This window comes from Crotalus tigris, unplaced genomic scaffold, assembly GCF_016545835.1.
Source record: "Crotalus tigris isolate CLP2741 ecotype Arizona unplaced genomic scaffold, ASM1654583v1 scf7180000017994.786943, whole genome shotgun sequence".
NCBI lineage: Eukaryota > Metazoa > Chordata > Lepidosauria > Squamata > Viperidae > Crotalus > Crotalus tigris.
This window is the reverse complement of record NW_024096761.1, coordinates 105,078-121,978: the sequence shown is the minus strand read 5'-3', so window position 1 is coordinate 121,978 and position 16,901 is coordinate 105,078. Positions and strand designations below refer to the sequence as shown.

Sequence of the window (16,901 nt, the reverse complement as noted above, 5' to 3'; positions counted from 1 at the left end):
TTCTAATATTGGAATTTATTTATTTACTAAATTATCTGTACATAGAGATAAATCTTCTGAGGTATCTTGAGTGCTAGCAATTCTGTTCTATAGAATGTCACTATATTTCTTCCATCTTTGTTTGAATCTTTCCCAATTTCCATACTGTCTGTTCCATTGTTTTCTTTAGCATACCAGTTTGATATTGGAATATTTTTTTGGTTTTTTGATTTGCCTTGTTTTTCTATGCCTGTTTCCTTCTTCTTTGTTACAGATGTTGTTATATTGCTTCTTGTCTCTTCTAACATAATTTCTTGTCTGAAATTCTTTAAGTTGTTACTTGAGATTTTGTATTTGGCATCTCATCTTGGCAATTATCAGCATTTGTTCCATCATTCGTATGTTTTTTTCCCATCATTGGCAGTCTCTCTTCACATTTTTCCTTAACAATTTCTTTAAGCTGATTCCACAGTTTACCTGTTTTCCAATAAATAAAATCAGGAATGCCAAAGCAATTCCTGATATTATCCTTGAAACTGATATGCATATGCTCAATATTATATTATTGAAATTTGCAGGTTTCATCTTCTGTTTTAGCTGATTTGCACATGAGTGGTTCGGGATCTGTTCTACGGTCAGCCCTCAGGCATGTCTTTGCTGTTACAACCAAGTTTTCCCACCTCTTCTAATTAATAATATAATCAGTTTGATTTCTGTGGTACTTCCTGTGGAGACATACATGTATCTAGGTTTGCTTTGGTTGTTTGAGGAGTTGGCAATGAAGAAATAATTGGATTGGCAGAAATTGTTAAGTCATTCTTCTACTTTCGTTTGGTTTTCTGGACCAGAGTCCAAAAACATTTTCCTCCTTGATATTTCCAAGTTTTGCAATCTCCAGTCATAAGCATCATATCTTGCCTGCATGTTCTGTTAATTTCAAATTGAACTTGATAATAAGAGTTTACAGACCTTCTTTTCTTTTGCTTCAGTAGTTGGAGCATGAACTCGAATAACCATTATATTAAAGTTTGGCCATGAGGTCTAATTGATACTATTTGGTCATTAATTGTATTATAGTCAAGTACTGTTATTATATATTCCTAACTATGAAAGAAAATCCATTCCTTCTTTTTTTTATGTCCTGAGGAGTAAACAGTGATGTTTTGTATAAGTTTCCAATTCCAATCCAACTCATGTTGCTAAAGCCTAAAATGTCATTTCATTTAATCTTTCACTGTGTTGAACTTCTTACATTCCATGGGTCTAAAATAATTCTGTCTTTGTAACTTTATATGTCCTTTTGCTGCATGGCAATATCAGATGCTTGCTCCAAAGGCTTTAATCTATCTATGTCATAAACACTGTTAGTATTCCAAAAACTTCCCAAATCTTTTCAATAGCATTTTGAGTGCCATCTAAAACTGAACGGCCCATTACACCATCATTTTATATATTCTATGCAGGTAGCTTTCTTGATAAAATATAGGAGTGTTTTGCCATTGCATTCTCTGCACATTATACAATGATTATCCCTAAAGTCATCTTCCACCTCCAGCATTTGCCTATGACTTTCACATCTTGGATGACCCTGCTGGAATTGTATATTGTTTACATTCATTATTTGCATTATTCACTTATCCCTTCTAAGAACATCTCACCACAATTAGACAGAAGAGCAGGACTTGAAGAAGAGCAGGTAATCAATGTAGACGATGGAGGAATGGCCTGATTTCAAATAAGGCAATTTTCTAGAATTCTTTGGTGACTGAAAGTGGGATCTCATTGTTAAAATGCAAAAAAGTATCAGGTGACACATATATTTTAAAATGTTTGAAATAGGAGAAATGCAAGAGTTATTTGTATGCACAAATGTGCATAAATACTTGTATAGACATATAATATCTGAAAAAGCAAAAATTATCCTCCGTGGTTAAATAAAATATAACTTAAACTTCCATAAAAGGCACATTTAGAAGCTAAACTAATGTACAAACTAGTTTTATTTTAGACACAGCAGCCATTTAAAGATCTTTGAAATTTATACAATTTTTGTTTAGCTGTCAAAACTTTTAATTATACTGTGCCTTGAAGGTGTAAAACTGTCAAATAAATCAGAGTCTTTGCATAAATGTTTGATGAATTATTCTGACTACTACACTGTAGATACAATTTGCAAAACTTTTCATTAGAAATTAGTCATCAAGTAAAGGGCAACATCAATATATTTATTGATGAAGTAAAAAGGTAGATTAAGTTGTTCCACATACATCTGCAAGGGACACGAATGAAGTAGACTATTTCATTAGACACTAATTATGAAGACAACTTTGGTACAATAGTAACATAACCTTGAATGAAAATAAATATTGCTATTCCAATTTTGTTTAAATTTATCTGAAAACATTCTATAACAATTTTTACTAAACTATTAGCTTTTACATAATATTAAAATTCATGGCAAAGTGGTTGCTAACATTTCAAGAACCTGATTTTTCTTTTAATTACATTAAAGGAATATGAGTGTATATGTGTGTGTTTAGTAGTGGTGAAGCAACTCACTAAAGGTGATTGGGGTGAAATAAATTAGTTCCCCTTTGAAGCTTTTATTTTCCTCTTTTTTTCAAAATGAATGGGACGTTCTTGAATGAAAGCTGTTTTTCATTACTGCCACCCAATACTTATTTGAAAGAAAAAGCCCTCCTAACACATACAAACACAAGGGTAAAAGCAAGCTTCCCCTTTCTACAAGGAAGATTTCAGCTAAACAGCTCCTAGCTTCTCTTTCCAGTCAGGTGGCTTCAAATCAAAGTTAATTACTGTAGTCATTTATTCTAATCACTTTCTTCGTATGGCTAACTGCATTCTGTCATGGGGTGGCATCCTTTGAAGCCAGTTCGGTTTGAAAGCCACTGCAGGGTACTTGAGCCTCATTAGTGAGGCTTATCCATGCCTGGCTCTGGATGTGATCCCTGATTAACTCTCAGTTAGCCTTCTTCCCCAGACAACACTCCTCCCTTTCTCTTTAGTTTCAATTAACTCTTGCTTTGCTGTCTGCTTTTTATTCACATCAAGACACAGCAGTGTGGGGACAGGTAATTTATATATTTGCTTTGTTTCAGCAGAAACAGTAGATTTCCAGAGTAGAAAATTGTGATGAGGAAAGATGTTTCAGTGCAGAGTGATTTATATATGTATATCTAACAAGAAGAGGTGTTGAACACATACAGCAGACCTATGTATTGTTGCTTTTCCTATTTGGAAATTTTATCCAAATTAATCTCGAGCATATTAGCTTAAACTTCAAATGGGAAAACACTGATCTCTCTAACACAGTCAATAGGGGAATACTTGAGATCATGTTTTACCTACAGATAAATGAAATGAACATGATAAAGCAGTCATTCACTTTTACAGATAAGAAAATTCCTCTTCAGGTGTTTATTTAAACTATTTGCATAGCTGCCCATCTCATAGCAATGACTTTGTGAAGTGTATAAAGATTAAAATCATAATAACAGCTTTAAATTCATTATGCTCTATTTTAACAGCCCCTAAACATAGTATAGTATGTCTTTGTCTAGCATACAGAACGACAATGCTTAATCAAAGACCTAGAAGAAGTTAAAGGCATTAATAAGGATTTTGAAGCCTAAATTTTTTTTTAATGAACTTCAGGTTGATAATCTAGATCCCAATCAATATGTTTTGATTTTCGGCAACAGTACAGTAAAATAGTGCAACACCAAAATAATGGTAATTTTGGCTCAAACTTGTCTCAAAGAGTCTACATCAGGAGCGTCAAACTGCCGGCCCACGGGCCGGATGCGTCATCCAGAAGCCGCACCCACCCCATTGCCGGCAATGGCAAAAGCGTCTCAATACGTTGCGTGATGTCACGTGACATCGCGGGTTTGACATGTCTGGTCTAGACAGTTATAGTATTGTGAATAAAGGCTTCACCTGGCTTAATTACTTTGGTAATATTTAAAAAAGCTAACAGACAGGTGTTGAATAGGGAACAGGTAGTAAAACTACTTGTTTGCTTCCCTAATTCAGGAGTCCTCAAACTCTTAGCTCATTGATACCTTCATAAACCTTGATTGTTCATCAAATCCCAAATATTTACTGTTTGAAAAGTATAAGTACTTCTTTAATTAATAATACTATATTAGTATTATACAATAGATAACAACAACAACAGATAATCTACTAGAACAGGGGTGTCAAACTCGCAACGTCATATGACATGTCGTGATGTATCACAACTTTTTTTCCATTGCCAGCAATGGGGTGGGTGCGGTTTCAGTTTGATGCATCCAGCCTGTGGGCCAGCAGTTTGACACCCCTGCCCTAGAATCTTGAGAGCCAATATTGACTACCTGCATTAAATTGCTTAATATAAGGCTAATCTTCAAAAAGGCCACTATGATTCTGTAACCATTAGGAACTTGGATAGAAATTTCCTGATGCACAAAAATATATTTTATATATTTTGTAATTTGAAATAAACGTTCAGGTAAAATATTCTCTTTTAATAGCAATTAACTACTGTAGATATACTATGCAAATACTGTATGCCATTATATGATTAATCTATGGTGTATAAATATAAAATTGTCCTCAAAAGTTAACTGCATTGAAAGCTAATTCAAGTTTTATATGTTATAGGCAGTTTAATACAGGTAGACCTTGACTTATGACCACAATTGAGCCCAAAATTTCTGTGGCTAAGTGAGACCATTGTTAAGTGAGTTTTGCCCCATTTTACGACCTTTCTTGCCACAGTTGTTAAGTGAATCACCGGAGTTGTTAAGTTAGTAACATGTTTGTTAAGTGAATCTGGTTACCCCATTGACTTTGCTGGTCAGAAGGTCACAAAAGGGGATCACATGACCCCCAGACACTGCAACTTTCATAAATATGAGTCAATTGCCAAGCATCTGGATGTTGCTCATGTGACCATGGGGATGCTGCAATGGTCATAAGTGTGAAAAATGGTCATAAGTCACTTATTTCAGTGCCATTGTAACTTCGAACAGTCACTTAATGAACTGTTATAAGTTGAGGAGTATCTGTGCTATTTTCTAAAAACAATCCTTCAAAAGCAGATTAAAAATTGAAAAAAATAATTGAAAAAATATACATCTTTAGAAATTAAAACATTGGTGGATAGAATAGTTGTAACCAGAACATATATTTCATAAAATTTGTCAAAAGGGATGTTCGTTTGAGAGAAGAAAATCTTATTTCATATAGGTTGCTAATGTGGGTTTCTGCTGCCTAGAAAACAATGTGAATTTGGACTTTTAGAATATTTCTCTTCAGTGGAGTAAATTAGAGATAATGAGGGCAAATCTTCTGAAACAGAGTAAAACAAGCTGAAATTACGTGTAGCTTGCAATTGAACTATATCCTAGGGAAAAGCTTACAATTGCAAGATCCTTGGAAATTGTCAGAAATCTAACATTTAATCTTCATCACTTTGTTCCTTTTGATCTCAGATCATAGTTGATAAGAAGTATCCAAGATAGCACACTAGGACAAAAACAAATCTGAGTAGGAATTAATGAATAAAACAGTCTTAAATTCATGCCTACGCATATCATTCCTAAATCTATTTCATCCTCATATGTTAATGCATGTAACCTAAAATAAAATGTGCACAAATGTCTGCTTTTTACATTTGCTTTCACCCTGAATAGAACAGAATAGTTTAATATGAACATCAACATAAAATACAGTACTTTTATTTGTTATATAGTTTTGAATTGTTTTTAATATTACACACCACCCAGAGTCATTATGGAGTAGGATGGATTTATAAATGTAATAAATAAATAAAAATGCATCTTTGTCCTCCAGATTGCATAAAATGTAAACTAAACAAGCCCTCCATCATTCTTGTTTTGAATGCTCCATAAATGTTTATTTACTTTCAACACAATTCCTTTGAAGCCTAGAGAGAGACTAAGAAAATGTATAAAATCATTTCAGCATACAGTGTTGATAGAGATTCTAACTATAAATAAATAGTGTGAATATTGAATATTCATACAGAAATAATTATGGTGCAAATTTGTGACAACTTAATCCTATTTTGAAACAACATATTTTCCTACTTCCACAAACTACTGGTTTTCTTGTGCTTTTTAGAAAAATAAGCACATATGTTAGTCATACTGCCTTTTACATTTTACAGAAAAGGTGGACTAAATAGCAGTGCATTGCAAGTCTGATTTAAACAATTATCAAATACCATTGGAATTATGGAGCACATTAATTATTGTAATAATAACTTTGAAAGTGTTGTTCTTGTTACTTTTTTTCCAAACATGTTTGCTTCCAAATATACTAAAGGGAGCATTTTAATTTTTATTAGGAAGAAAAGAAATATAGTAACTATTGGAGAGACTAGACTAGACTAGTGCACATAAACTATTTGTTAGTCTTTGAATGATTTTGTGTGAAGTGGTTGTTCTTGCTTTGTTTGAACAGGGTACAGTTTTCTGTTTATGACTTCAAATATTTGAAGAGTATGTGATCCATGTATTTAATCAAAATAATTTAACTCAAGTATGTTCTGATTGGAAGCAAGATGACATGGGGGAAAAAAAAAACTCCAGATGGTTTTTTTTAAGTTGAAAGACTTTTTTTATCATATATTTAATAGGACAATTTGAAACATTTCTAATTGGTCTGAAAAAAAGTCTTAATCATTGTAAATTACCAAGGTCATACTTCACTGTTAAGGGACATTACTGCTGATGTTTGAAATCCAGCACATGCAAGCATAACTGTCTATTTGATTTCAAAATGTTTATTGCATGAGGTATCAAGTAATTGTTAAACTTACAAATTCACAGTAAGGTTGCAGAAGTTTAGCTTTTGAAATTAATTGTTCAGTTTATTTTCTTTTTGAGATTTTTTTTTCTTTCATATAATTTTTTAAACACAATTTCTAGAGAAATTGAAATTTTATAGTAAATTTGGTAGTTATGAAGTAATTTTATCTTTATCTTATTATCTTGGACCATTTTGAACCATAAAATAAATCCTTAATAAATATGGAGAATTCCATTAGTATGTGTCCAGTAGAAAAAGTTATTTATTTTTAACAATTATGGTTGATTTTTGCTTTTTGAATATGTTTCAAGGAATAAATGGAAATTTTAACATTTTAGTTTAGGTTCATATTTTAAAAATTAGACAAATAAGAATTGCTATTCTCATTTCCAAAGAATTTTAGATGTGAGCTGTTTTTCTGCTTGCAGAAAGTCTTGCAAAATAGTTATTTTTGATTGTTATAAAATATATAGACATACACATCAAATCCCTCTACTGATAAATAGCAATCATAATTTTATTATTACAAAAAAAAACAAAAAAAACATTGCTAACTTTTTGGAACACTTCATGAAATCATATTTATGTAATAATGATTAATTATATAATTATATATTTGCATGATATTTTTTAGTTAACTTCTGTCAGAAGAAGAGATTGTTGCATATTTTGTTGAATTTTAGGAACTTCAATAGCACTTGCGCAAATTACATTAATGTTAAAAGGTTTTTGAGAATTTTAAAATTTTCTCTGGCAGCATATTTGTGGCTCTGGAACATTTTAGTTTTGTGAACTATTAACATAAAATTACTAATAGATGTTTGACATCTGTGCATTGCACTTTTTAGCATATTTCAGGAGTTTGGGTCTTGGTCTAATAGGTCTCATTAGGGGAAAAAAAGAGAGAGATCAACCCCAAGACAGTTTGTCAAAGTTAATATGAGTCCCATAGGACTGAATTGACAATTAGTGTGTGATTTTACAGCACATTCCTCTCATGGTCTTCTTTGATTCGTAACAATTGAACGTTACCTCTGATTTATTTCACAATAACTCAATACAGATGAATATTATTCTACTACTATTGTTGGATGTTAGAATTTTTTATTTTTATTTCTTATCATTCTCAGAATATATACAGGGTGTAAATGATGCATCTTGTCTAGTATGGGAGAAGTAAGACTTGATTAGTTATGTTTAAGAGAAGCAAGGGAATGGGGGTTAGTATGCTTTACCAATAAAGGAGAATATTTGTAGTTCAGAGTTAAAATGAGGGATCCTTGGTGTTTTCTGAGCTTGGTTGTATTCTTGCAGATGTTTCATTAACCAAATGTTACCTAGTTTGTCTAATGAAAGGTCTGCAAAAAAACCCAAGCAAGCTCAGATAGCACCAAGGACCCCTCATAGTATGCTTTAGTTGTATACCACTTTGACTATGGCTTTAATAAGCATTATCTTTTTCAGAAGCTTGAGCTGATCTTAAATGTTTTGAATTCTTAATTTTAAGAAAAAATTAAGAATTATGATGTATAAAATTAATAAAGCATGGTAGCTTAATGTATCGTATATGGAAAGAATTTTCCTCATGTGATACATTACACATAAGAACAATTTGTATTTTCTTTTAACTTTATATAACTTTACATTATATTAATTTTTATAATGCAATGTCTGAAATGTAATTGGATTGCATATATATTGTGACATTTCTTATGCCACTCTGAAAGTCTTTTTTATTTTATATTTTTATTTACATCTTTCACAGCTAATTTGTTAATATATTGTAGATATAATTTTTAAGCAAACCCCTAAATCTCTAAAAGATTTACCAAAAAATAAATAAATATTTAAAGCCCTTCCAATCAAGTATTATTGCTGTATTTAGTAATTTTCTTTAGCAATCATATTTATACATTGGAAACTACAGTACCTATGATGTCTATAAATGATGATAAAAATGTAAGTATTTCTTGATGTAGTAAAAAGGAAGTAAGTTTTAGGCCTTTCATTGCTGTTTTCCTATATTTATAGACTTTGATGTTTCCTATATATGTTTTCAAAGCTTACTTCAAAGAAAAAAACAGTTCAATAAAACTCTAAAAGGGTCTGTATAAAATTGTGTTTTAGTTTATTTTATCATAACCATTGTTATGCCATTTGTATTTAATTTATTTCTTTAACAATATTTAAATGCCCTCTTAATCCATATGGACTGTGGGGTAGAATATCAATTCGAGATATAATACAGAATCTCTTACACTTTTAACTTATTAAACAATTTGGAACTTGTGTGTGCATATAGTTTTAATTGTATTCATATTTTGTGATTCTTTTTAAGTACTAGCTAGAATATTGCTCTCATGAAATGAGCAGTGTTCTCTGTTGGAATGGTATGTAGGTGATAGAAGAATGACAATATATTGTTATCTATTATAAAGGATATATGTAGCAATTTACTAACGGAGCTTCTAAATAAAAAAAATGATATTTACATGAAGATATGGATAGGCCTTTTCCTGATTGAAAGTTCTAATTAAGTGAATAGAGGAAAATTAACTGAAATTAGCTGTCAGAAAATCACATTTAAATGACTGATGAGTTGCTCAGGCAGTAAACATTTAAATGATATAAATTGCCATTTAAGTGTATGGTTTAATGTTTGTCATGCATTAACATGACATGAGATTGCAGTGACAATCAAGCAGCTTGCTCTAATTTGAACATATTTAGAGCTTTTGTGTGGAGTGCACCACACAAATTAAGACAATTGCTGTTTTTTATGTGTCAATATAAATGTTTCTTCAGGCATCAGTTAATGAAACTAACCAATCATTTATGTATGCATATTGCAGAATGGCTTCTCAGAGCTTGACTAAATTTTCCTTTTTAAATAGGACCTTTCCTTGAAAAAAAACTAGGCTTAATTTCTGTGATTATAAAACTGTCCTGCTTCTTTGCATTGTTTCATCTGCACTTCTCAAATCCAAAGGGAAATGCAATTTTCCATTAAAGATCCATGCATCATGCTACTGACTTTTGTTCCCTTTTCCTCAGCCAATTCAGAATTACACATATACATACAGATATAGAAACTGAAATATTTTAGCGCAAAATATTCAGCCCAAAATATTTTATATTTGATGTAAAGAAACTCAAGAAGACATACACTCTATTTTATGTGTATAAGCCATCAAGGAAGAGCCGAGGTGGCGCAGCAGTTAGAGTGCACTACTGCAGGCCACTTTAGCTGACTGTGTTCAGCAGGTCAGAGGTTCAAATCTCACCGGCTCAAGGTTGACTCAGCCTTCCATCCTTCCGGGGTAGGTAAAATGAGGACCCAGATTGTTGGGGGCAATGTATATATATATATATATATATATATATATATATATATATATATATATATATATATATACACACACACACACACACACACACACATACATACATACACATTGCTTACTGGTGTACACCGCTTAGAGAGTGCTTGCACTTAAAGCGGTATATAAGTCTCATAAATAAAATAAATAAATAAATAAATAAATCTGGCAACTGATCTTCATTTATTATTAGTAAAAAGAAAGCATCCATCACCAGAATTAAAGTAACAAGATGGTTTGTTGCTGGTAAAGGCTGTATTGTCCACCCATTTTGCTATTTGAATTGATCCCTAATTGAAATTGTAATCTAAAATATATTGATCTATATCCAGAAACAAGACTGTGTGTTGGATGATCATGTGACCTAAATTTAAATCTTTAGGTAAATTCAGTGGATAATGTTACCTAATTTGTAGTTAAGCTATGTTCTGCAAAATGTTCTTAATGGATCTATAAAATAAAACTGCATAGCTGCTTTGGAAGCTTCTCATGGGTATCCACAGGATATACATGCACAGCTACTTCATCATCAAGTCAACAATATATTCAAGCAGCTTCCCAAGACTGACTGCTTTAACAGTTGGAAAAAGAAGAGTTTGGTACACAATCCTTCAAGTTCTGAGGATTCTATTTCAATGGAATGAAGTATATGATTGCTTAATAATTGCTTAATTATATGAAGGACAATTAAGTCTTAATCTCAGATAGTTAAGTCTTAATCTTTCCTTGATGTCTTTCAATGCACTTGAAACTTTTCATTGTCTTGCACTAAAGGTCAACATGAATAAGCTAGTTTTTAAGAAAAGGCTCGAATTTCTTGAACAACCTGTCTTTAGAAAAAGCTGAGGAATAGGAGGTAATATTGCCGATGTATGCTAGATAATTGAGAAAACCAAGAATATCCCAAAGAAATAAGTATATGCTTTATTGATAATAGAAAGTCCTTTGGTTATGTCAATGATGTCAAACTGTGTAATATAATTAGAAAATATTAAAAAATGGGAATCCAGAACATCCAGTTATCTTCATATAAAACTTATACACAGGTCAGAAGCCATAATACAGAGAGAACATATATTACTTATTTATTCATCATATACATGTTTCCCCGTAAGTGAGCCCTACCCCAAAAATAAACCCTAGTTTGATTTTTGGGGGTGGGCCTTATATAAGCCCTACCCCCAAAACAAGCCCTAGTTTTGGGGTGAGGTGCACATCTAAAAATCAAACTGGGGTGGAGGTGTGGAGCTTACCATTGCAGCCAGGCCTCCCATGGATCGATACTTGCCTTGCCGGCCCACTTCTTCTGCGGCCGAAGGAGCACCTTCATTCTGCAGCTATGGATTGCCATTTAAGTGTATGGATTCTGGAAAGACCTCTATAGCTAAGAACTGAGCTATAGCTCAATCCATAGCTCAGTTCTTGGCTGCATAGGCCTTCCAGAAAGGCCTTTGACTGCGAAATGCAGGCACAAGCTCCATTCTCAGCTGCAGAATGAAGCTGCTCCTTCGGACGCAGAAGTGGGCCAGCTGGGCATGGCTGTCAGTGCTGGAGGTGAGTGGAAAAGACACCCCCCTGAAAATAAGACCTGATGCCTCTTTTGGAGGAAAAATAAATAAATAAGACCGGGTCTTATTTTTGGGGAAACACGGTATATTGAATATATATTAAGGGAAGCTGGACTGGAATAAAATATGCATGGTTTTAAAGCTGGAGGAAGAAACATCAATTACCTGTGCTATGCTGATGACTCCACCCTGACAGCCATAAAGGAAAAGGATCTGCAAGCTGTAGTAATTACATCAAAAAGTATTGATGGAAACATTGGACTAAAATTAAATATAAAGAAGAACACACTAATGACACTCAGGTACAATAGGTACAATAACTAAGCTTAGAATTGTCAATTAAGATACTGAAGTGCTGAATAGCTTTTGTCTCAAGCATTCAAGCAGTCAAGAAATATCTGCAAACTAGTCCAACTTACATACTCATAGAGTTTCACAGGGAATACTATTGCATGTATTATTCTGATTTTTGTAGGTATATACATATCATGGTATCTGACTATTTTTTCGAAGGCCTTCATCTTTAATTTATCAAGGACTTTAAATAGAAAGAATATTGATGCTTCTGAACTTTGGTTTGGAGAAGTCTCCAGAGAATATCATGTACAAAAAAATGAAACAGAAAAATCAATGGATCAACAAACAAATCAACTCCAAAGTTCTCACTTGAGGCACTAATGATCTGTCTCAGAGTATCCCACTTCAGGCACAGGATGAAAAGATTTACTCTGTAAAGAAGTTCTAATGCTGGGACAGAAAGAATGAAAGTCAAGAGGATGACCAACAGCAGGACAGATGGCCTTAATTTCACTGGTGAAGACCTGAAACAACAGACTAGAGCAGATTGTCATGGAGAAAATCTATGAAGTCACTTAGAGTTGAGACTGATGTGATGGCACCAATCAATCAATCAATCAAAAATTTTTGGAAGAATACAAAAATTATTTGCATAAACATTTGTTACATGTACATCTGCAGTGAGTAAAGAAGGAGGCCTTTAAGGACAGAGGAAAGACCCTCTACTAATTCAGATAAACAAGACTAAGCCCAGCCCAGGAAAGTGATTTACAAACATACTTCAAATAATTATTCCCGCTTAATTCCCATTAAGATTAAAAAAAGGGATGAAGGGAAGCACATTAAGACTTGTAAAATCCAGTAGCTGTTCTAATAGGAGTAGTTTTAGGTTTTTGTGGTGTATGTTTCTTATTGCGCTCTGTGTTTTAGGGCAGGGCTTTTCAACCTATTTACCCATTGTACCACTTTTAGGATATGGCAACATCCGAGTACCACCAGTCACCTAGCAAGGTGTCAAAAACTTGATAACCAAAAAAAAAAAGGAAAAAAGTGATAAAGTACAGGTAGTCCTCGATTTACAACAGTTTGCTTAGTGACTGTTTGAAGTTACAATGGCACTGAAAAAAGTGCCACCCAAGCCGCAGCCGAGGTTTTCATTGCTGTGAGCATTTCTGTTGAGAATTGGCAGCGGGGGTGGGATAGGGGGGTGTTTTGTTTTTATTCTCCCCATCTGCTGGATGATTGCAGCAGGTTTTGGTCACTTCACATGATCCTGGGACACTGTGACCATCATAAATATGAATCAGTTGCCAAGCATCTGAATGTAAATCAGAATACCCTGGAGATGCTGCAACATTCCAGCTGATCGGCGCTTCTTCTGGGCTCAGCAGAAGCACCAGGATCAGCATCGAGCTCCAGCTGGAGCTGGGCACTGATCCTGGCACTTCCGCTGAGCCCTGACAGCCCTGCAGCTCCAGCCATCTCTCGCTCAGGCTTGTTCGGTGCTGCGCTGGTTCAGCTCATTCCCCTCCCCCGCTACCACTTTTGTAGGATGGTTGTGTACCACCTGCCAGGTGCTAATGTACCACAGATAGTACCCGTACCACTGGTTGAAAAGCCCTGTTTTAGGGCTTACAGTCCTAGACTCACTAGACATCTTTTACTGAATCTGAGAAATCACCTATCAAATGATTTCTATCAAGATATCAAAAATAATGTTCATTTAGAAACTATATTTTAAATAGAAATTATAATGATTTGAAATCTCTATAAAAAAAGACTTCCTTGAAAGAAGCATTATTTTATATAATGATCAATGTACAGTAGCTGTATATTGCTTGAAGAGAATGCAATAAAGGAAATAAGAGATGAATTTTTTTAAAAGTCAAGCTTAACTCATTAATGATGGATGATGTGTTTAATGATGTGTAGCAATTATAACTTAAACTGATTTAGAAATTACATTGGTTGATTTCTATCATAAGACAAGATTCTGAAATAAGATTTTTGTAATGCTTTTAATTATTTTAATTTATTATTACAATAATAATAAATACCAAAACCAATAGTGATATTATATTATGGTACTATTACAGTTATGGTTATTCTGATTATTTAATTATTTCAATAATTAATAATTGTTTAATTATAATTAATTAATTTATATATAAATCAATTATTTAACCTTTGAAAGGTTAGTGCTGGCCCATTTTAATTATATATAGGGAAGGAAGTCTAAGATTTCAATATTGGACTCCATTTGAAATAATGCTGGTTTACACATAAAGCACTTCTTGAAAACTATTGACACCTATAGGTGAAGGTAAATGATGCAATATAAAAGTCTGAAATTCTAGTATGTTTGTTGCATTTTTCCATACTACAGAGGAAATTGTAATTGACACAAATTTTATGTATAGTCCAGAAAACTACATATTTGTCAAATCTGTTATTGTCCTAGTACAATTTACCAATTACCTTCTAGCTATTTATGTGATATTGTCAACATTCAGGATAGAGGTAATAAATTATAAGTTGTGATAAAAGTTGTGTTACATTCAATATATAGATTGCATCATTTTAAGATAGTGGCTACCTCAATTGTGTCCTGTTTCTGCAGTTGGAAACACTGCATAAATTATGTGGCTGCAGCATTTTTTCTTTAGCTATGTAATAGTATTTTCTTTCCCAAGCTGGTACTCTTCAAATGTGGTGAGACACAGGTACCCACACAACTGAAAGGTACAAGATTGAGATGATCAATATAGTCTCTCATCTTTCCCTATTATTGGCAGATTAGACTATAATTACTCATCTATGGTGAATTTAATTGTTCATGGTTCAACCTTGAATTATTTTCTTTTAATACTAGTACAATCTCTGTTGCAAATGTTTAAAACTCCACCAGGGATCTGCGTGGCACAGTTGATCCAACAGGTTCTAACAGCTGCAACTAGCATTGTCACAGTTCAGTTTCTCTAAGGCAGGGGTCAGCCAGTGCTGGCTGAGTAATTCTGGGAATTGAAGTCCACAAGTCTTTTTTTTTATGTTTTTATTCATAATACAATTAAAACAACAATGGACAAACATGACATTCCAGGATGAATTTTCCTATCAGTTCCTACCATGGTACAAAAGTTTAATACATCGTTCTTAACCTCTATATAAGCCTCATCTTCTATACAATACAATTATATATACAATTATATGTACAGTTATATACATCTTTTAATTCTACCATTAACTTGAAGTCCGAGCAGTTCTCCTTAATTCATACCAACGGTAAAATTTGCCCCAGATTTCGAAGTATTCGTGTTCTGTCTTGTCTTTCATAATCATTGTAAGCCTGTCCATCTCAGCACATGATAAAATTTTATGCAGGATCTCTTCTTCCGTTGGAGTTCCCTTATTCCTCCAATTTTGAGCAAAAACCAGTCTGGAAGCCATTAAAATGTGTAGCATTAAATAAAGTACGCCTTTGTCATGCTTTTGTGTAGTTAAACCTAATATAAAGAGTTCTGGTTTTGGTTCTACCACTTGCTCTAATATTTCTTCCAACCATACTTTAATCCTGTTCCAAAAATCACGAGCTCGCATGCATTCCCACCACATATGATAGTAAGTTCCACTTGTCAAATTACATTTCCAACATTTAGGGGAGACATTGGTACACATTTTAGCCAATCTTGTGGGTGGGAGATGCCATCTATAAAACATTTTGTAAAGGTTCTATTTGTAAGAGGTGGCCAAAGTAAGCTTCTTGTTTCTTGCCCATAGTTCTTGTCAGATGTGCAGATCAAAATTAAGACCAAAGTCCTTGCTCCAATTCAACATAGTCACTTTTACTTGTTCCTCGTACATTGCCTGATCTAACAAATAGTAGTATAATTTTTTAATCATTTTATCCTCCGACCCCAATATTATTTTATCCAGTTCTATTGGTTCTAATTTAATGCCTAACTCTTTTTTGTCTTTCTGATATCTCACCTGCAGTTGCAGGTATGCCCACCATTCTAATTCTATCCATCCTGGAGGGTTTTCCACTAGTCTTAAAGGTGCAAAGGTTGAGGACCCCTGCTCTAAGGCACTTGCATATTTCTAACCTTTGCATTATTGTTTATTTAAGACTGTGGACAGCAAATAAGTTAAAGAAACAATATAAACAATATAAACAGTGTTGTATTTTCTTTCAGGCTTTGGAAAGTGAATTTGTTTCCTGTCAACTGCACCAGTGGATTGATTTGATTTTTGGCTATAAGCAGCAAGGGCCGGAAGCTGTCAGATCTCTAAATGTTTTCTACTATCTAACCTATGAAGGAGCTGTCAATCTCAATTCAATAATGGATCCAATGTTGAGAGAGGTAAGCATGTTCATATCTGGGAGAATAAAAATTATGAAGAAATGTGGGACTTTTTGAAATATTTATAAAGCATATTTGATTTTATTGTAATTTAAAAGTATTTATAGACATTTTAAAGGATATTTTCTACCCTACCCACACTAACATATCATTTTAGTTTTATTTTGTTTACACATGGGATAATTCTTCAAATTAGATCTTGTAAGTTATTAGCAAGACGGTCTTCTCCTTTCTGCCTTGTTTGCCTTGTTCTATTTGATCTTCTCTGTTATTTTAGACTGCTAGGACAAGAACTTGCTACAGTGTTGTATAGCTGAAGTGTTATGGACTGAAGCTGGCAAACAAAGAAATCTACTGTAATACTACATCATGGAAAATTAGTTCTTAGAGTGATTGTATGTGCAGACATGCTTACACTTTCCATCTATGTGCATGGCTGTGAAAAGCTGTTATCCCATAACTGTGCCAAATAC

General features: G+C 33.3%; 1 protein-coding gene across 5 annotated transcripts in view; it reads left to right on the top strand.

The window, feature by feature from the left end:
* The window catches only part of LRBA (LPS responsive beige-like anchor protein), a 369,611-nt gene that overhangs the window by 311,599 nt on the left and 41,111 nt on the right, over positions 1-16,901 (top strand). For all 5 annotated transcript variants that reach the window (XM_039346412.1, XM_039346410.1, XM_039346414.1 and 2 more), the window contains one exon: positions 16,261-16,428. In XM_039346412.1, the coding sequence (XP_039202346.1) occupies positions 16,261-16,428 (168 nt within the window). The remainder of the gene's footprint in view (positions 1-16,260; positions 16,429-16,901) is intronic.